Source organism: Aethalodelphis obliquidens, unplaced genomic scaffold, assembly GCF_003676395.1.
Source record: "Aethalodelphis obliquidens isolate GAN/ISIS:26980383/991018 unplaced genomic scaffold, ASM367639v1 scaffold6, whole genome shotgun sequence".
NCBI classification, from domain to species: Eukaryota; Metazoa; Chordata; class Mammalia; order Artiodactyla; family Delphinidae; genus Aethalodelphis; species Aethalodelphis obliquidens.
Window position 1 is genome coordinate 12547037 of NW_020837950.1, and position 22740 is coordinate 12569776.

Below are 22740 nucleotides of genomic sequence, written 5' to 3' on the forward strand. Positions count from 1 at the left end.
ATCCCATCAAGATGACACTTTAATATGGATACTAAAGAATAGATTAACTTAATTTCAGTAATCATTAGCTATGCAAACTACTTCTGTTGAAGGAAGTAAATTATAGTGACCTATGTGTGTACAACCTCTCTAAGGTTATACATGTATATAAATTTTATACTCACATATGCATACTCTCTCCAGGTAGTAGATACATGTTAAGATTTTCATAACTAATGCTGGTAAACAAATGAATGTTTTGTTTTTTTTCTAATTTTGTTAGAATATTCTTGATACATTGTATTGGTTTCAAATAAAAAGATGATTACTCTTTGGTTTCCCTCCAAATGGGAATGGTTTTATCCCCAAAATGATAAACCCTGAATCTTTTAATATATACTTTATTCTTTTTATGGCAACAAGTATCCAAAGAAAATACAAAACAATGAAACCATATTAATTCAAATAATCTCCAATCAAAATTATTCGTGGCTCCTATTCCCTTAAAATAACGCTAAATCATAAACTAATTAAATTTTAAAAAATTAAATACACTAGTTACCTATGTAGAGATATTCCCTTCTCTCCATTAAACAAATGATTACAGAGGACTGTTCTATATTTGTTATTATTCCAGCATCACAGTTCAGAATTCCATATTCTGAAGATTAGAAGAGAAAGCGGTAAATATCCCCAAGTAAAAGATATCTGAATATACGAACTCATTTTGTCTCCATCTCTTATGATGCCTATACTAATAATAACCAACATACAAATTACAAGTGTTATCAAAACCTGTAAAGAAATTTTAAAAGAAAAAGGATCCAGTAATTAATCTAGAAAAATAATAAGCCTTTAAATATTTTTGAATGAAGATGAATCAGAAAGATGACTTTCAGGCCCTAACTTTTTACATAATATGCTATAGTACTGATAGTTTAAACTGATTAAGAAGAAAATTCATTTCAGAGGTAAAGCCTGGTTCCACGGGTGAAGGTGGATAAAGTCATTATGAAATTACCAATTTTTAATTTTCTCTCCTCAAACTCATTTCCTCTTCTTTTTGCCCCCTTTTCACCAGCTGACCACATCTAGCTCCTCTATGTTCCCTTATACTCTCCTGAAGGAATGTCCTTCATTTCCCTAAATAACACAATTTTCAGAGAAGTGAAGGCAAAAGGAATTAGTAGCTGTCATCTTAGAAAGAGACATGTTACTGTATTCTCTGAATTAGTCTGGAGGGCTGCAACATAGGACAAAGAGAAATAACCATAAGAAAAATATTATTGATAACTACAATGGTGCAAAAATTATTGGCAACTACAATATGCCTCTCCTCATAAAACCTTTCATTTTCATAAAAATTTAAAAATGACTCTATAATCTGTTGCAAACTAAAATGTCATAAAAATTTTTATACTATAGAAATGTCTTCTATAGTTTTGCTATGACTACAGAAGATAAACGAATGAAGCAAAATGCAAGGCAATGATGCATAAAATTGCTACCATGTATTATTTTCAGGGCAGAGCCAGATCTATATAGGGAACACAAGATATTTCAAAATGAAAGCTATTTGTTGTCTTTATAATTTTACAGAATTAAAATCAATATTAGAACATTTAAAAAAATCCCAGCAAAAGTATCACATATACATACCAAGATATTACGTATGTGTATATATGTAGAGGTATGTGTATATATATATATATAAAATCACAGATTTTAAGTAATAATACTAAATTATTTTAAACAGTATATAGAATATACCCCCACACCCCATTTCTATCAGTAAGAAAATAATCAACCTGCATGAACTGGAATCAGATTCATTTTCTTCTTCACTAGTGCCATCATCCACTTCTGGTCTATCCAGCCAGTGTGCACCGCCACAATCTTCTGCTGTAAACTCAAACGCAGGGACTTCAGAGGTGGATGCCATTGGCCAAGAAGGTGAATTCTGAAAATCCAGTTGGCTGGACCTTCGGTAACCAATTGAAGCCAAAGGCAATTGTAGGCTACACGGATCTAAAAACTTTCTCCCACCGTTTGCTCCAGTCTGTCCTCGATTCCAAAATTCTCCCTGCTGGCTGTCAACTGTAGAATTCGGAGATGATGCTTGATGGCTAAACCACCTCCATCTGATTTTCAAAATCTGCTTCACATCAAACTCTTTACGAGAACCAGACATCCTCAGAGAAACCAAGTGATCGTCTAGGCAACGGGCAAAAAGCACTGCACAGAGATTTGTGCATCCAACCAAGACAAGAGAAGTATATGCCCTGTTGTACACAATAAACAAATTGAAAGGAAAATAAATCACATTCACATATATATCTACATTTACTTTTATACCAATATATCAGATTATAGAGAACAAAGGACAATGAAAAAAAGATGAAACACGGTGGAACATTCCATTCAATCAGAGCAAACTCTCATCCACCTATCCTGAAACAGCTAGACCACTGTCCCCTACTCTCCTTTCCCTTACTGACCATTAGCTCTCACAAACACTGACAGCATTCATTAAAGTCCTTTTAAACGCAGAACACCACCCCCTTTTCTTAAACCACAAATGACAGTGACAGAAAGCACTATCCCGTAGTCGCAGTGTCTCAGTCTCTGCTGCTTAGTATATTAACTCTTTTATTGCTGAAACAAGAAATGTATGCCACAGCATTTTCCTTTGTACTTAAAAATCACTGTAAAACTAAAATGTTTCTATTTTTATTCTAAGTTCCTAAATGAGATATCACAAAACAACAGGTTGTTTTAAAGTTTTTTTAAATTAGATGAGTTATAGTGATTTTCAAGCTGGCTCTTTGGATGTGGGGTCAGGAAGAAGGAGGAGTACAAAGGTGGGGTTCCTGTTCACTGCTCTCCACTTCTATCTTCTCCCTTCAGGAAAGGAGTGTGTTTCATTAATATAGTAAGATCTGGGTAAGACTTCATCTGAGCAAAGAATATTGAGAAGACTAAGAAGAAAGAAAAGTCTGAAAACTACAAAGGATCAAAATACGACAGTACTTATTCTTTCTCAGATAAATGACCTGAAGTCCATATTGCTCTATAATTAGGATTGAGCCACTCTGAATTACTACAATAGCCAAATTTCTATGACACTACTTAGGAAAAGGAAAGTGTGGCTCAAGAAAGATACCTAGGACTGGAATAGGATTATTTCTTGGGTGTATAAGTACCCTGATAGTGCCCTCTGTTGTTGGCAAAACAAAGCAATGGTCTGAACATGGTTACAGCTAAGGAGAATTGATAAAGCAAATAAAAATCTATCAAATGCAATCAAATTTTAAAATATTGAATGATTATTGTGAGCAAGACACTCTATAGGCATTATGGGGGAACAGATACATACATCTTGGTTCCTACCCTCAAAAATAATTAAATCGAGTTACTGAAACAACAAAATTGATAACTTAAGTATAAGAAATATTATAATGCTGCAGTATTAACATTTTGTCATCTACAAAAACAGAGTTTGAGTTTTCAGGGTGCTCAATATCTAGTGCTATATCAAAATGACAAAATAAATGACAAAAAAAAGCTGCTTTGGAGGCTTACAAAAATATTGTGAGGTATATCTTAACCTCACACAGCTCTTTAGGAGAATAAAAATTATTCAGAGAAATAAGACTAATAGGCATGAAAAGCCATATATAATTTTGTGCCAAATACTGTAGGACAAACCATAAATACTATAAGAAAGAGAAAGGAGGTATCAGGATGGTGTGGAGTGCTATGGGCCAGTTTCATTAGGGAGAAGGCTTCTAAGAATAGTAAGAAGTTTTACAGCCAGAATGATGAAAGATTTTATAAAGGAAGAAAGATATTAACAAAGCATGAAGTGAGCACACTGACAAAGAAAGAGGGGGGAATATCAGCTTGATCAGCCAACCAGAAATACCTAATTAATATTAAGGAGTAATAAGAGATAAATTTGGATGCATAAGATGACATAAAATGCCCTGAACATACATCAAAGGTGTAAAGGCTAACAGGCAATGTTAAGTGGACTGTTGAACGGGGCAATGTTTTAGAAAATTAATTTGGCAGTAGTATGCAGGATGCATTAGAGAATGAAATGACACCATTCCCTCTCCTCTCACCTCTGTCAGACTCCTTTTATCAACACCCTTCTAACTCCACTCTACCTATCCAACTTTGTTTCTAACTATTTTCCAAATGGACACACTGCTTCATCAGTTAAGACAGTCTACTGTGCTTCCTGTTTTACATGCTGTTTGTGTCCCAATTTCTCTGGTTTTGAAATCCCACTCATCCCTCAAGGTTTAGCACAGATACTGCTGCCCTTAGAAAGGCTTCTCCAATTACTCTAGCCTTGTGGTTCTCAACAAAGGCAGCAACAGCTCTCTGCTCCCACACCCCAGAAAGGCTTCTGGAAGTAGGGGGCATGGATTTTTAGTTGTTGGAATGACAAGAGAGGGCTATGGGCATTGAATGGGCAGGGGCCAGAGATGGTAAACATCTTGCAGTGCATGGTATAGACCCACACAATGAAGAAATGCCACTGTAGTAGTTCATAATGATCTTGCCATCACTGTCTTCATGCAAATAAGTATTTACGAAGCATTTACATGTTTAAGGCACCACAAGAGGTAGAAAAATAAATAACAAAGATCTTTCTTTAAAGAGGGCTATACTCTGGTAGAGAAAAGGATAATTAAACGAACATTACAAATAAAGAATACATTTTGATATATATAATTTTATATAAATATAATTTCTAATTTCAAATTCAATCTGTCAACATGAGAACAATTACCAGAGAGTCCATTTACACTGTGCCAGCTCCAAAAGCTAATTTTAATTGTTTTGCTGTTTGGTTGATTGGTTGGAGCCTGAACACAAGAGTGGACTTCATTAAAGACCACTGAGATGGGCTTCCCTGGTACCGCAGTACATAAGAATCCTCCTGCCAATGCAGGGCACACAGGTTCGAGCCCTGGTCCAGGAAGATCCCACATGCTGTGGAGCAACTAAGCCCGTGCGCCACAACTACTGAGCCTGCGCTCTACAGCCTGCGTGCCACAACTACTGAAGCCCGCATGCCTAGAGCTTGTGCTCCGCAACAAGAGAAGCCACTGCAGTGAGAAGCCCGTGTACCACAACGACGAGTAGCCCCTGCTTGCCCCAACTAGAGAAAGCCCACGTGCAGCAATGAAGACCCAATGCAGCCAAAAATAAATAAAGTTTAAAAAATTTATTAAAAAAGACCACTGATATGCAAGACATTTCCCGATATAGAGAAGAAATCCAAAGATGTGAACGTTAAAATGTTGAACCATGCCTCCACTCCCAAGAGGGGCCAAAGACCCTCTTCACCAAGGTAGTGAGATATACATTAAATAAATACCTCTTTAATGTAGTAGCTCTTCTGAGTAGACTAGAGATGCATATGGGAGATTAGCCGCTGAAATAGGCTTTCTGATTTTAAAGGGATACTAGGATCTTGGGTTGACAAAGGCCAAGTAGCAGCCTTTAACCACTGCTGTAATAGTCATGGGTTTGGTTACATGCATACATACATACATACGCATGTATATACAAAAGCTCACCACCACCCCAACCTTTTGTATAGGTGGACTCATACTGCATGCTTTTTTCACTGAGACACTTATTTTGTCAATCTTCCTCCTTCTTCCTGGTAATCAATGTTGAAAGCTTGGTGTACAGCCTTTCACACCTTTCTCTTTGTTTATAAAATTCATATCCAAACTTATATACACATATATAGGAGTTTTTGTTATTGTTTTATAAAAGAGATCATACTGTATACATATTTTTGGCATTTTGCTTTTCCCACCAAAATTATATACATGGAAATATAAACTAATAATGATCTTTTTAATAGTTGCATAATATTCCATAATTGTAAAACACAATTTATTAAACTACTTCCTTGCTAGTGGGCATGCAGATTGATTTCAGTTTTTTTTGTTTTATGCTATTAAGATAATGTTGAAATAAACATCCTTGTGAGGCTTTTGTGTCTCTGGAATTTATTCACAGGAGTGGAACTGCTGGGTTGCAAGTATGTGCATCTTAAATTTGAAAAGATAGTTTACTTTCCTGAAATTTATATTTTCAAAAGTAAAGTGAGTGTATCCTCATTCATTTTCACAGGCCCACCAGTCAACAATAAGTATTATAATTCTTTATATTTCTAATATGAGCCCTCTATTATCAACATCATTTTGATATAAACCACCCTTTTCCCACTGAATTGAGGTATTATTTTTGTTATGAATTTTAACAGTTCAGGATGCTAATTCTGTTGCACCATTTGTCTATTTTTATGCCAATATTAGTGTTTTAATTACAGTACAGTTACAATATGTTTATTATTTGTTAAAGCAAGTTCCTATCTACACATATAGTCTTTTACAATAAATTTTAAACTAATTTTGAATATGTACTCTTCTATATATACTTTAAAATAATATTACCCAATCCTCTCAACAAAAATCTCCAACCCTAGGGACTTCCCGGGTGGTCCAGTGGCTAAAACTCCATGCTCCCAGTGCAGGGGGCCCAGATTTGATCCCACATGCTGCAACTAAAAGATCCTGCACACGACTGGCACAGCCAAATAAATAAATAAATAAATAAATATTTTTAAAAAAATCCAACCCTATTGAGATTCTAATTGGAATTGCATTAAATTTGTGTATTAATTTTAAGATGGTTGGCATTTTATGATATCAAGGCTTCACATCCAAGCATGTTTTTTAGTTTGTTCAGATCTTATGCTCATTAATAAGATTTTTAAATCTTTTAACTATACGTCCTGTGCCTTTCTTATTAAAATTTTTATCATGTTCTTTTATTTTCTCTTTTTTCACTGTTGTAAATGCAATAAATTTTTTCTAGCATTTCCACATGGTTATTGCCATTATAATAAAAGTATTAAGTACATTTATCTTATATCCAGTCCTTTTATCATACTTTCTCATTAGCTTTGATATTTTTAAAATTAGTGTTCATTTCTTGATAAGTTAGAGGCAACTTTGAGACATCTAGGTGGAGATGTCAGGTAGCTGGATAAATGTTCCTGGAGCTCAGATCCAAGCTCCAAGGAACTCTAACAGATGAAGGCAAAGGACACTAAGAAGGAACAACCAATGAAGTAGAGGAAAATCAGCAGTGTATGGTGTTAGGCAAGTCAAGGGATAAAGGTGTTTCAACGCAAACACAATGTCAAATGAGAGGTCAGGTACCACGTGAAAAGAAAAATGTCCACTGGAATTGGCAATATAAAAATTTTGCCAAATCAGATAGGAGCAGTTTCAGTAAAGGGCTGGGGACCAAAGCCAGACTGCGGTGGGTTGAGAGTAACGGAAGATGGGAAATGGAGAGAGCATGTACAGACAACGCCTTCAGAAAATTCTGCTCAATAGTGAGGCTGTGGAATGAGATTACAGCTGGAAGAGTTGAGGAATCAAGGCAATGGATTTGTTTTGCCTGCTTGTTTATTTGTTGATTTTACAAAACACAGAACATATTAGAATGATGAGAATGATCCAACAGGAAGGTGAGATTGATGATTGCAGGCGAAAGCACTGGAGCAAAAAAAGTGAAGACTTTGATAAAAGAAAAAGGAATGGCACCTAACCACAGTGGATGGCTTGGATAATCATTGTAGGTGGGATATTTCCTCTACTGTAAGATTTATGACTTTCTAAATGCATTGATTATTTAAAAAGGAAAGAAAAGACATGCACTAGTCAGTCTATTCAAGTTGAAAACCAAATAAGTCCTCTAAAAGGAGTCATGAAATAATAAAGATTAGAGGAGAAACTAAAGAATTAAGAAATGAAATGACAGAATTAGAGATCTATCTCTTTAAAAATGTGCTGGTACTGATGAATGGGGAGATTGGGATTGACATATATACACTAATATGTATAAAATGGATAACTAATGAGAAACTGCTGTATAAAAAAAAAAAAAAAAAGAATCCACCTTCTAATGCCGGGGATATGGGTTTGACCCCTGGTCGGGGAGCTAAGATCCCACATACTGTGGGGCAACTAAGCCCGCACACCTTGACCACTGAGCCCATGTGCTCTAGAGCTCACACGCCACACACACAAAAAAATTTGCTGGTATCTTCTCTTACCTCCTAGCAAGTTCAATCAAAGAAAAAACAAATTAGAACTTAGAATGAGGATAACATGACCATTAAAATAGAATATTTAAATAAAAGACTTAAAAAATAAAAGATCACTATTGCAACAAAAATTTTAAATGTCATATTGAATAATGGAAATGATGACAAATGGAGAGAATTTAGGTAAGCAAAGTTGGAAAATACTCCTCAAAGACAGAATTTGCTCAAAATCCTTTATAGCTAGGTCTTTAACAATTTTCACCTAAGCTTAAGCCTGTCTAAGCATGGGTATTTTGGGGGAAAATCTTTACTCTAACAAAATACATTAAAAAATGATCTATTCATAAAGTAGCTTGTTATAACCCACTGATAGAAAGGGGTTTACAGAATATTTCCCAGCTTTAACTGAATTCTTGGGCCAAATACTTTATGAAAAATATGTAGTAAACTTAAGCATTAAGGTTTTCATGGCATGGAATTCAGCATTTATTTAAATAACACTTTTTCTTCTGTCCCATCAACTTTTACTATACAATATAATATTGTTTCACTCAAAAATTTATGCATTTCTGATGAGAAGTCCTTCCTAGGGTAATTATTTATGAAAGAGCAATACATACTAAAAGGCATTACATTGTTAAATTATCAAAATGGTTTGCACAGGCTACTCTATATAAATTAGATCCCTCATCATTCTCTATCCCCTTGACCCTCCTGATTTTTTTCACAGCACTTATCATCCCCTAGCATATTAGATGCTATTCCCTTATTATTATCTTTACCCTCACCACAAAGTTAGCTGCAGTACAGCTTTGTTTGACTCACTGCTGTAGCCCTAGCACTTAAAACAGTACCTGAAAGACAGGTGCTGAATAAATATTTCTCTAATGAATGAATCCAATAACTATAAGAGCAATAATAAAAGATATATACTTATTATGTACATTTTTGAAATTATAAAATAAACTTAAGGGGCTTCCCTGGGGGCGCAGTGGTTGAGAGTCTGCCTGCCGATGCAGGGGACATGGGTTCATGCCCCGGTCCGGGAAGATCCCACATGCCACGGAGCGGCTAGGCCCGTGAGCCATGGCCGCTGAGCCTTCGTGTCTGGAGCCTGTGCTCCGCAACGGGAGAGGCCACAACAATGAGAGGCCCACGTACCGCAAAAAAAATAAATAAATAAAAATAAACTTAAGAACCAAATGTTAAAAGAATATTAGAAAACATTTACCTCTGGTGACAAAACCTTTTTAGTATTTTTTCAACTTAAGAAAAAAATCACAATATATTACTCAAAGAATTTCTCTTTTCTATTTCATTCTTTAGGCATAAAATTTGTATCACTTTGAAATCTACTGGCTAAACAGCAGATACCTTTTCAGACTGACATTTCTTTCTTCAAACTGATTATCAAATTATATTCTGTACCTCTTTCTTGTTTTAATAACTTTGCTTTACTTAAATTTGAGATACAAAAGCTCACACAGTATTTAAAATAGGTGTCAATTATGAATACATTATTTTAAAAGTAATTAAGGAATCCACATGCAATTTCTGCTTCAAAACTTCTCATATGTTAGTTTGTGAATTTAAAAGATGACATTACTCAATATGACAATAGCAACACTGAGATGTCATTAAGATACACTGCAGATGAGCTCACTTCAACAGTATGGCTTTTAAAGCTATGGCTTCACTCAACAATTTAAATTACAACCATTTAGTAACTGGTTTATATGTGTAATCATTATTATACAAACCTCTTATCACATAGTGTTTTTAAGAAAACAGTATTTGTTTTATGAGTAATCAATTTTAATGAATCTATTCCTATAGTTTTAAGTGTGTACTACATATTGCATAAAACACATCAAGAATTAATTTTACTGTACTAACTTAGCAGCACTTCACCTCCCCAATTTTCCCCTCAACTATAAAAAGAGTAAGTTACAACACATGATTTCAAAGAACCCTTTAAAGTTTGATAATTCCAGGACACTTTTAAAGCTCTGTCAAATTAGGTCTTTTATGAGAACTTGGCTTATTTTAAAAATTTGAAGACTGATATAATTCCACTAACATTTAAAAATGTATGGCAGCAGGGCTTCCCTGGTGGCGCAGTGGTTGAAAGTCCGCCTGCCGATGCAGGGGACACAGGTTCGTGCCCCGGTCCGGAAGTTCCCACATGCCACGGAGCGGCTGGGCCCGTGAGCCACGGCTGCTGAGCCTGCGTGCCCGGAGCTTGTGCTCCACAATGGGAGAGGCCACAACAGTGACAGGCCCGCGTACCGCAAAACAAAAAAATGTATAACAGCAGAAAATGTCAGTCAAGTATTTACCCAGGTTAGGAAAGATTTGAGATTTAATTTTAACTTTAATTCCAGAAACAGATATTCTGTACCTCTTCCCCAAACTCATTAAAAGCAAACATTATAAATGGAAAAAAAAATCCTGTATTTATATAAACTCAACAAATTTTGCTATAAGCAGAAAGAACTCAAAGATGAGAAAATAGACAGTAAAATCCATCAGGTCAGGGGCCACTATATCTGTAACAACTTGTATAGTGCACGACATTCAAACTTTTACTGAATTTAAACCAAAGAATAAATGAATAAATTAATGGCACAGACCTTGAAAGATCTTAAAATATAGCAGAAGAGGGTTTTGAATGAAACCCTTACTAATTATCAAGAGGTAGGTATGTCCTTTATTTGAGAGAGGATGAGGTTCTTGAGTTAAGAATTTTGAGGTATACCTCAAAAAAATTAACTTGCTAAGTGAAGAATGGATTTGTGAGGGCAGATGCCATTGGTAGGAAAATCAGAAAACTCTTTGAGGTGGCAGGAAGCAATGAGATCTGAAAAGGGGGTGGGTGTTAAAGATACTACAAAAACAGGCCTGATAAAATGTCTGTGGCAAATGGACAGGAAGAAGTCAAAGACGACAGCATTTTCAAATGTGGGTGGCTGCAAGAATGGTAATATTAACATAAATAAGGAAGTAAGAAGGATACAGTTTCAGGGGGACGGAGTGTAGCTTTAGACAAACTTAGCTTTAATTATTTACTTAGCAACAAAATAGCTAGGAATGTGGAGTCTAGAGCCATATTTAGCTTATAGTTAAAAATCAATCTACAATCTATTTAAGAAATCAGAAACTTAAAGCGTGGATAGATGAATCCTGGGCTGTTAACATTGGTTATCTTTGCATTCTTTCCACTTTTTACTACAAACACATGGCATCAAAATCTCTTTTGTAATAAAAACAAGCTTAGAAACACACTCTGAAATCCAAAATTAAATTTCTAGCACAATGTTAAATCTTTCACTCTGTTAAAAATATTTGGGAAATATTTCTGATTAAACAGTAAATGAAAATTAAAAATAAGTATTGAATTTAAATTCAGCTGTAACAAGCTAAGAGATTTAGTTTAGCTTTGTAAGTTATACGGTAGATTGAAAACAGCAGTTGAGAACTCTCCTATACACTGAAAACTGAAGACTAATTTCATGGTAATAGCCATCTAATACAAGGATTTTATTTCTTTATGTACCCTAAAAGTATTGTGATATATACTTATATGAGATCAAGGTGAAAAAAAATGAGTGGGGTAAATTTTAACCTTTAAACTAAATTATGTCTCCTTGCTATATGGTCACATAGCATTCCAAACTACTTGCTCAGATAATTCAATAATCTCACTGAAATTATTTACTTAATGTCTGCCTTCTTCCCTAGACTGGAAACTCTATGAAGATTACAGAAGGGACTACGGCTTTTGAAGCACTTACAATACATGAACTGACATTCAATTTTAAAACTGCAATACAGCATGGTAAAAATATACAGGGGCAAGCACAGGATGCTAAGATAGCTGCAGAGGTCAAAGATATATTTCCAGTTAAGCTGGAATTCTAAGTATAATAAAAGCCCCCTTGTTGGATGAAACCCATAGCCGGTCCACTAAATGAAAAAGTTAGTAAGCGTAAAAATTATATTTACATATTCTTAAAGGTTTTATTTCAATTTAAACATAAATGCACATTCATTCATAAATCTTTTCATATAGGGTTAATGCCATATATTTGACGTGGGCCTCCTACTGAGTTTGGGTCCTCTTTCTTGCATAAGCCATGCTCACAATGACCCATCATCTACGATTTCCACTTATTGCTTCTATAAATGGAGAGAGAACTTAAAAGCACTTCTGAAAGAATATGAATACAGAATCCATTAGTCCAATGGTCTATCCACCACGAGATAAAAAACTTGCGCCAGAATGTAAATTAATGCACTGCTTCCTTCAAGGAGAAAGTTTTACCACAAAAAAAAACTCTCAGCTGAACCAAACAGTGTGCTTAATGATGTAGTTAATTTACATTCTGGTGTGGGCTCCTTATTTCCTTGAGAACCACTAATAGTCTAATGACCAGTTAGCTGGACCATGGACTTGAACACTTTAACAGCCTCTGGTTTAGGCTTTGATGATGTTCCCCCTAGTCTTTTACAGTTATCCAGCCTTCATCAAATTTGATAGCAAATTTGTTAATAATTCATTTATATTGAGATGACGTCCCAAAGCAGTCAACTTAATTTTCAAAGAATGAATTCTCTTTTTCTTACACTCTCATGAATTTACATGTTTACCAATGTTTTATAGTTACCATAACAAGCATTAACTGTTAAAAATAGGTTTGTGAATAAAAACAACCAACTTTTGGTAAGTACCCAACTCAACAGGTAGGCACAGAGTCATGCAGGTCTGCTGCGGAGTAGCCTACTCAGCCATGAGTGATCACTTGGCCCCTGGGATCAGTAAGTACATTTTACAGAGGGAAAAGAGTGTGTTAGGTTAAAACCATGAGTCAGTTCACAGATAGTTGCTGTCATTTTCCCACATGGTCACTTATTAGTGGTAGCCTAAGTGGTAGAGCAGAAAGAACTTGAGTCAATAATTGAGCCACTCACCAGCTAGCTGTATAATTTGGACAAATCACTTTACCTCCTCGATCTTCAGTTTTCTCTTAAGATAAATGGACTAAGTAAGTAGCACGTGGAAGAACTGAGTAAGAATCTGAATTTGTAAAACCAGCTACCACTTCCTCAGTGTGCAAATGTGCAGGGTAACACGGAATACTTTACACTGAATGGGGCATTCAGTTGTCACAGACACTTGGGCAAACAGGGGTCATTCCGCTTTCCCCTTACACGTGAGGACCTTGAAGTGAAGTGAGGCTACATGTATCTGTCTGGTGAGTAGCAGGGTTCAATTTGAATCCAAGACTGGCTCTAAAGACCATACACTGTCAAGTACATCACACTGCTTCTTGCTTTTAAAGTATTCTCATTTGCAACCCACAGCTACCTTGTTAGAAGGTAGAGTAGGTATTTACCCTCATTGTCCAAATTGGGAAGCAGACTCAGAGTGTAGCTGAGTCTAGGTTATCAAGGTTAGCTATCTAGAAGAGAGCCATAGAGCAGACTTAAATGCTTTATCAGTAAGACTGACCAAACTAAAAGCAAAAAGACAATAAGCAAGAAAAAAAGAGTACTTACCATATCACTCCTAATATAACAAAATACTAAGTTCATCATTATTGCAATTAAGTGCCAATATGGCATTTATTCACCAAGTACAAATGCCTCACAGATTTTGCCCCACTTGGCTCCCTCCCAACTTCTGTCACTATTTCTTATAGCGTGAAGTGCTGACCCACATTAACATCAAAAGTACCTTTTCATCCCTCAACTGTCTATTGGTACTAACAGCTTGTAGTAGAACAAGTTACATTTTAAAAATCAGCTAAACTAATATTATATGGCCTTTTAATCCCCAACTCATCTATAAAAGTTATCACAATTGATACTTTGAAGACCATAGCATGATTATAACAAAATATTGACTTTAAAAAACAGCCCTTTGGAGCTTCCCTGGTGGCACAGTGGTTGAGAGTCCGCCTGCTGATGCAGGGGACACAGGTTTGTGCCTCGGTCTGGGGGGATCCCACATGCCACGGAGCGGCTAGGCCCGTGAGCCATGGCCGCTGAGCCTGCGCGTCCAGAGCCTGTGCTCCGCAACGGGAGAGGCCGCAACAGTGAGAGGCCCGCGTACCGCAAAAAAAACAAAAAACAAACAAACAAAAAGAAAACAGCCCTTTGACTTGATGACAGGTCAAAACGAAAGACTTCCTTAGCACCACCTCCTTAGATTTTGTGAATTTAAGTATGTATTTGCTGCGGCACAAGGATGAAAATCATACCATAAATCTGATGGCAAACCACCGCTAAATTCCTGCTGGATACTTTATGTTTGGCATGTGCACATAGCTGTCTTATGTACCATAAAAAGTAATAATCTGTATAACCATAATTTTGTCTTTTACTGACCTGAACCAAATCCAGTAAGTGTTTGTCTTCTTTGTAGCTTTATGGTGATGGAAAAAAGTAATCAATCAGTACTCTCTAGACACAAATATAATCAAGCAAAATTGCCTGAGTTCTTGGAACATAATGAGCCCATCACAGATCAACTTGACTCTGCTGTAGGATCAATCAGATTTTATGAACTGTATTTTATATTAGATAGAACAGTGTAAGCTGGGTAAGGAAAGGGTAAAAAGGGCAATGTAAGCAATAGAGAGGAGAAAAACATGAAGCACTAGGTTTCTCAACTGCTCATAATTAGAAATGGTTAATCACTACAAATGTTAAACCAGTTAGCTATTAAAGAAACTCCCTGGCTTGCCCTACAACCAGGCCTAAAAAACCCAAACCAAACCAAAAAAAAGGGGAAAAGAAAGAAAGAAAGAAAAGAAGTGAAAAAGCCACCAAAAGACTGTTCTATAATTTAACTCTGGCAAAAAGCAAACTAAGGCATGCTAGTGAGTAAAATGGCGATCAGTGGAGACCAGTGGAGGCGAGGATTATTTCTTAGTGTTAATACAATGTTCTCAGGCAGTTCACAGCAGTCCTCCCAAACTCTCAGTCTTCAAGTTGGGGGTTGGGGGGGATGGCAAATAAATTTAAAAAGATGAACTGGTTCCATCCAGTGGACCATGTTGAAGCTGTCCAGCAATTCTAAACTGCAGAGCACAGAATTGAATATTCCCTCTTTCTGCTTATAAGAGAAATATCTCCCCAAAGAAAGGCAAATATTTACTAGAAATGAACCAAACAGCCTCAAATTTAAATCTCTTCTAATTTGCTCTTCACACTATAGCCAAAGTTAACCTTCCAAAGTGTAATTCTTGACATCACTCTTACTTAAAACTTTCTTTTTCCCTGATCACCTACAAGATAAATAAAAGCCAAGGTCTTTAGTATGGAATTCAGTGTTTTTGACAACCTAGTAGTCCTTGCCTACCTTTCCAGTCTTCCCTTTCTCTCAAGCTCTCTATTTCACACTTTCTGTCACGAAGAGTTAAAACACACTACATTAACATAAGCAAAATGAATATTATTGAGTACTTCCCAAACGAAAAAAGGACTATGGAAGACACTGTGGATAATGACAAGTGTGGGTAAAATCTTTTTCCCGGGCTTCCCTGGTGGCGCAGTGGTTGAGAGTCCGCCTGCCAATGCAGGGGGCACAGGTTCGTGCCCCGGTCCGTGAAGATCCCACATGCCGCAGAGCAGCTAGGCCTGTGAGCCATGGCCGCTAAGCCTGCGCGTCCGGAGCCTGTGCTCCGCAACGGGAGAGGCCACAACAGTGAGAGGCCGCGTACCGCAAAAAAAAAAAAATGTTTCCCTTCTACTACTAACCTTCAACTAACTCTCTTGGCTCTATTCCCCTGGCAATCTGATGGAAGTATGTATGTCGACTATGTTACCTGGCAACATTGCTTATAATAAAAATGATCCCCCGATTAGTAAATTTGCATCTGGATTCAGAGGAATGATAAATGAACTATAAATACCTCTTAAGAAGCCATAACTTTGACTTTCCTAAGTGTGGTGGCTCTTGTAATTGGCACATGCCCTGTGGGGACCCTGGAAGCTAAGTCTATGGAATCCTGTAAGAGAGAACTGTCGCCTGTGGGACACGAGGATTTTAAGCCAACTCAGCTTTCGCATCTTCCTGTTGTGAGCTTTGTCTCCTTGCACCTAAGCTTTCACGGGGAGAGATGTCTCCCAGGTGGCTACATGAACGGCTTACGTGGCCTGCTGTGAGGATTACAACCACTGATGAGTAATATGTGATGCTGCCTTGCTGGCAAGCTGTGGTTCCTGTCTGATAGCCTTCTGAGTAAACAAGCCTGAGGTAGTTTTACGAGTCTGAACCCAAGAAGACCCATTCATTTGCACAGCAACAAGACTATAAGAATGTCTTAGAATGACGTTCCAGATGTTCTACAATCTGAACCCAACCCCTTCCTCTTTTTTTTTAGCCTAACATGTATCCCTGTCAAATCCCACCTGATCTCTTACACAGCTTTTACTCGCCTTCCTCTGTTGTTATTTGTTCCTGGGGATCCCCTCTTCCAGGTAACATATACTACCTCTCCACAGTCCATCCCTTCAGCTGTCTGCTAAGGTGAAGCTACGGACATTTTTCAACCAAAACTAAAGGAGATATTGCATAGGTAAAGAATGCCAAGGGAACTTTTCTAGAGAAGCTAAGTACATAGTTTACAGAAAAAGAATGGAAATTTATCAAGAATAAAAATAGGTTAAGTTGGTGGGGAAATATGGTGATCATGTTAAAGGGTAAAATGCCAAGTAGAGTGTCTAGACCAATTTGGAGGATAGAAAAGAACAGCGTAAAGCAGTCTATTAAGTGCTCCCTTCTGCATTATTAACCATGGGAAGAAACCAGGGAGCCCTGCATTAGCATCAAAAGTAGGTGACTTATAAGAATTAGACAATTCAATAGTCTGTACCTTGGGAGAGGGAGAAGGGATGGCTAAAAGGATTACAATGGAGATGGCATTTGCCAGTGTTCGGGGAGGGGATATTGTTGCCACAAGTCAGCTCTAGTTCCACCCTCTTATCCTGATTATTCTAATCAGCCTGTCCCAGGATATTTGCAAGCTGATGTTAATTATGTAGAACTTTCACCAGCATCACAGGTTTCTTTCATCCTAAGCTCTTAGAACTGCTTCCTTTATTACAAAGTTGTCAATTACCCTAACTTGTTATATTGATATTTTAGGGCCAACTCTATTATTTTCAAATTCTGATAGTGGTTAACTTAAGAACTAACCAAGTTGTGGCACTTAGAAAAAAAGTAGTTCTTTTGGAATTGCTAAAGGCTCTAGTTAGTTTCCTTTAAGTGTGTGAACTCTTAGGTTAAACACACCCATTTAACAGCAGAATAGAGAAAACCAGTCAACAGAGAAAAAGAGGAATTAAGTATACGTGCAGAGAGAGACACTGGCAAGAAATCATATAGACCTGGAGAGGGGCAAGCAGCCCAGCTCCTAACTTTCTGTTATTGATGCCAGTTGCCTCTGAGACTCAGCTGCACTTCTTGCCCTTGGATTCTTTGACATAAAGCTATATCCCTTTTCTAACAAAACATCCTTTTTGCTTAAATTAGTTTAACTAATTTTCTATAACTTGTCACCAAATAATCCCTAAGGCCAAAAAAGATGGTTAGAGGCAAAGTGTAACAATGTATATATACATAATCAGGTTTTATCATATTGAAAGATTCTGTTAATTTTTTTTAAATGTTGTTTTAAAGAGAAAGGGAAAGAGAGAGAACTCAATTATAGTTATTTTCTGTTGGGGTATAAACTTTCCATTCATCTTTTTATCCTCATGGTATCTAACATCCTGCCTCATACACACCACATTTAACAAATGTTTATTGAATGGACATATAATTAAAAAATAATGAAATCCACTTGGCCAGTTTGTCTAATTGGGAGTTTTCAAAAGCATTTCAGTTCCAATTAATAAAATACGTTCTTTAAATTCTCATTAGCATAATTCTACGATTATATACATATATACACAAAGGAATGCTGTTTTCTATTCTCTAAATAGAATACTGAAAAACACAATCTGGATCTGATTTATTCAGATTTTGTATTAACTTGTGGTACTATAAAGTCTGCTTAGGTTGTTCTTAAGACTATTCCCGTTCTCCTCCTTCTGGGCACGAGATAGAATTGCAGTTCTCCACCTCCTTGAAGTTGGGTTGCAGTCATATGACTTGTTTGGCCAATGAAATGGCAGTAGAAGTTACTGTGTCACTTTCATGCAGAGCCTTAAGAGCCAATGTGCAATTTATCACGTCTTCTCCCCTCCCTAACAAATGTGGAAGCAGGTGTTGAGATGGAGCCTCTGACAACCTTGAGCTCTAAATGATTACTGCAACAGAGCTCTCCTGCTGACCCTAACTGAGCCTGACTGAGCAACAAACCTTTGTTGTTTTAAACCACTAAGATGTGAGGGCTTTTGTTACCACATCATTATTTATCCTACCTGATATACTCTGCAAACCCCTCTCATTGTCTTCAGAATGGTAACATTTTGTACAGCACTGCATCATTTATAGAATACTTTCTTATAGAAGTATCACTCATTATCCAAACTCTCAAAATCCAAACACAACTGGATGGAGTCAAATAAATTTTTGGACTAATCCCTCATTCTCTCAACCCCTCACTACTTGCTATCTGAAACTCAGAGACCAAATATATTGGAATAGGATGATATTCCTTGCTGTTCAAACTCTTGCCATCTACACTCAAGAACAGAAAAAATTTGGACAGTAAAGGATTCCTGATACATTATTTCATTTGTGCCCTTAAAGCTGTTTTTCTACTGCCCAGTATCTACTAGACTCTCAACATCTACTGAATGAATTGTGTGCTGTCATCATTCTCTTACAAATAAGGAAACAGATTCAGAGAGGTTCATAAACTTACTGGAAACAACCCTGCACATTAGTGACACAATCCCAGATTTTCTGGCTCCAAACCCCTTTCCATTATGTACCATGCTTTCCAAGAAGATCTCTTACAGCTACAGAATTCTAGGATTTGATAGTAATAGTACCAACAGTGTTTAGGATAAAAAGTAATGTTAATGACATATTTACATCCAAGAATAATAAAAGTCAACCTTTAAGGAGTTCTACTTGCCTAAACCTAGTTTAATTCAAGACCCTGAGTACCCTGAAGCACAGAACAGGAAAAAGTTCTCGAGATCATTTGGCAATTTGCAGAACAACGAGGAACTATAAAAAGAACTCCAGGGAAAAGCAGCCTTTTCCTTTGATATATAGTATTTTAAAATTCTGACTTTTAGGGACTTCCCTGGAGGTCCAGTGGTCAAGACTCTGCACGTCCAACACAGGGGTCGAGGGTTTGATCCCTGGTCAGGGAACTAAGATCTCATATGCAGCACAGCCAAAAAAAAAAAAATTCTGACTTTTAGATTATCTTCAGTTTGGCTCTTAATAAACTGGCTAACCTCAAACCCTTTGCTCTCTAATTCTTATCAAACCTCAGCTGTAAGAAATATTCACAAAGAATCACCTGAAGGGGGCTTCCCTGGGGGCGTAGTGGTTAAGAATCTGCCTGCCAACGCAGGTGACAGGGTTTTGAGCCCTGGTCCGGGAAGATCCCACATGCCGCGGAGCAACTAAGACCGTGCGCCACAACTACTGAGCCTGCACTCTAGAGCTCATGAGCCACAACTACTGAGCCCATGTGCCATAACTACTGAAGCTCACGCGCCTAAAGCCAGTGTTCCGCAACGAGAAGCCACCACAATGAGAAGCCCGTGCACCACAACGAAGAGTAGCCCCCGCTCGCCGCAACTGGAGAACGCCCGGGCGCAGCAACGAAGACCCAACGCAGCCAAAAATAAATAAATTTAAAAAAAAAGAATCACCTGAAGGATAGGCAATCCACCCATTTCTACAGGTTCAGTGGTTCTCAATTTGTGTTCCATAGTCAAATAATTTTGGAAAAGGTCACACAATACATCCCCCTTTAAGACAGTAAACTTGAACCTTAGCCAAGAAATTGAGGAAAAAAAAACTATTGAAATTTGTCTAACCCAGTTATCTCAAACTTATTTGAGCTCAGAATCTTATTTTAAGAAATAAACTACTAATTTCTGATGCCTAAGAACACAGTTCAGGAAATACTGTTCTAGGTAATTCTAAACATTATGAATGGATAAAGTTAAGCCTTCAGAGAACTCACCTTTAGAGTCTTACCATTGTCCTATACTGAAGAACACTGTTAACCAAAATTCATCAGTTTCTGTAGGGATATTTTAAAGCTGTTGTCAACTGCATCACAACAATCTTCCTTTTTATTAGGGCCCATGAGAAAATGTTCCTCTCAGGCCTCATTACTAGAAAATGTCGTGCTTATGCAGGAGAACTGGTTTGTTTTTATCTTGGAATTACAAACACACTGAAACTTATTTTATTCCACTCTCTCTTTTTTCTGCCTGGCTGCTAGGGAAGCCCAGAGCCAAAACGGTCACTCACCTCTAGTACAGGATCTTATGCACTTGGTATTATCTTACCCTTGACTTCGTAGTCATATTTTCCCTGCTCTGCCTCAATTTTTCTCATTTAGTTTTGTTTTACCCTACAATACTATATGGACACTAAGTTGCTTCAAATCATTTTTGAATCTATTGTATATACTAAGTCCTATTTTCTTACAATTTCATATTGATATCTCCCTACCTGTCCCATTACCCCAAAATATCAGTGTCACCTTTGTGTAAAAGTATCCACATAGTTATGACAAGCCAATAGAACATACACATTCACAATATAATCAAACTTGCAACGCTTAAACCAGAAGAAAAGTTACTACTGGTTTTTCAGCGGTCTAATACCAAAAAGACTTATTAAACTCTTTTGGAAACGTAAGGACAACTACCATTTATTGGGTACCAGTAATTGCTAGGCACTTAACACACAACAGTTTCACTTTATTATTTGTTTTAATGAAGGACATTGGCATTATACGTGATCCCTGGAAAGATGCACAAGACACTGGTAATATTGGTGGGTGGGGCGAGAGACTTTGTGTATCTCTTTTGTACCGTTTGAATTTTAGGAATCTATTACTCAAAAATTTTTTTTAAAAAACGGAATGATAGTAAAGACGGCAGAAGTGCTTTACTCTTTGATTCAATAAACTTTCTTCGTCAGCTTTTGATCCCTGCGCATGCACTGAAACGCCTAAATGAAAAAGTTTCAACCAGACACGCCGGTTTTTATTGAAATAAAGTCTCTTTCTGATTCTCCTCACTCCGGGTCTGAGGCAATTATATACTTAAAAACTTAGATTATGATCGCCTGCGGGTAACAATTAAAAAAAAATTCGATATGGTTTCCACTTGGTTTTACTGGTAGAAGAGGACGGGGAGGAAGCACTGATTCTGGACAGCAGCCCACGCCGCAGCAGGCCTGCCACAAACGCCGCGTCCAGAACTTTGTACAACTCGAGGGCAGCCCAGACGCCGCTCAGGACTCTCGGCTGCGCGGCGGGAGACCCGGCCGGGGTTCGAGCCCCGGGCGCGGCTCGGGGAAGTCCCCGCCTAGCCCACCCCTCCGGACCGAGACGCCCCGGGGCCGCCTCCCGAGGGCCCGTCCGGAGTCGGGCAGCCGCGGCCGGGCGGGAAGCTCGCGCGGAGAGGGGAGCGGGCCTTGGCGCGCGGCCGGCCCTCTGCGGCCCCATCCCCGACGCCGAGGAGAAAGTCGCACTTACCGCGTCGGGCTCTGGAGGCGCCCGGTGGTCACGGCGGGGCGGGGCGGCCAGGCGGGAGAAGGAGGGAAAGCGGGGAACGGGGGCCGGCGGGCCGAGGAGAGGGATGCTCGGCCCCTCGGGCGCCCCCAGCCCCTTCCCGGCAGCCTCACCCCCGGCGCCGGCCGGCCCGGAGCCAGCCACTCCACCTCCGTCAGGCCGCACCAGGCCAGTGGGGAGAAAAATTAGTCTGACAGCCCCGAAGGGGGGGCGAGCGAGCCGGCGGGTGGGGGTCGGGGGTCGGCTCGCCAGTCAGTCCGGGTGCGGCGCGAGCGGCTGCCCGCCCCGCCCCCTCCAGCCAGGCTCCGCCCCCTCCAGCCAGGCTCCGCCCCTCCTCGCCAGCCCGCCTGCCCCGGGAGACGCCGCCGCCACCCGGTTGGCGGTTTCCCTTGCCCCGGGAGTGGTGCCCGCCGACGGCCTGGGCCCGGGGAGGGAGAGGAGAAGGGGGAAGGGCGGGGAGTAGAGGGGAGGCAAGGCCGCAGGCTGCGGGGAGGGAGCTTGTGGGGGAGGAGAACGTCAGGCTGGGTGGGGCTCTGGGGGGAGCGGGCGGGGCGCGGAGGACCTGACAAAGATTCCGGTTGTTCCCCGCCCCTTGAAACTGGGATAAGGGGGAATTCCTGGGGGTGGAAGTTTAGGAAGAGGTCCCTCTGCAGGGCTGGAAGGCGATCAGAGAGCTGGCCTGTGTTTTTTTGATTCCTTGGAGAACAGGACTGTATTGTCCTAGAGCTTTGGGGGAACTCACCAAGAGTTGCCTCTCTTCTCCAGCCCCTGCAGCCCTTCCCCCTGCAACACTCGGATAATTATTGTGCTCCAGGTAGTGGGTTTGTGGGTATTGTGACATAGCAATTATTATCCTCAACTCTGTGGCCATAATCA

The 22740-nt window shown here is 38.8% G+C and overlaps 1 protein-coding gene across 1 annotated transcript in view; it reads right to left on the reverse strand.

The window, feature by feature from the left end:
* Nucleotides 1-22138, reverse strand: part of KLHL5 (kelch like family member 5) — a 75566-nt gene extending 53428 nt beyond the window's left edge. Inside the window, exons 1-2 of the mRNA XM_027103157.1 lie at nt 21829-22138; nt 1788-2261 (exon numbers count right to left, since the gene is read on the reverse strand). Of these exons, the coding sequence (XP_026958958.1) occupies nt 1788-2170 (383 nt within the window). The 5' untranslated portion in view covers nt 2171-2261; nt 21829-22138. The remainder of the gene's footprint in view (nt 1-1787; nt 2262-21828) is intronic.
* Nucleotides 22139-22740: the final 602 nt, after the last annotated feature.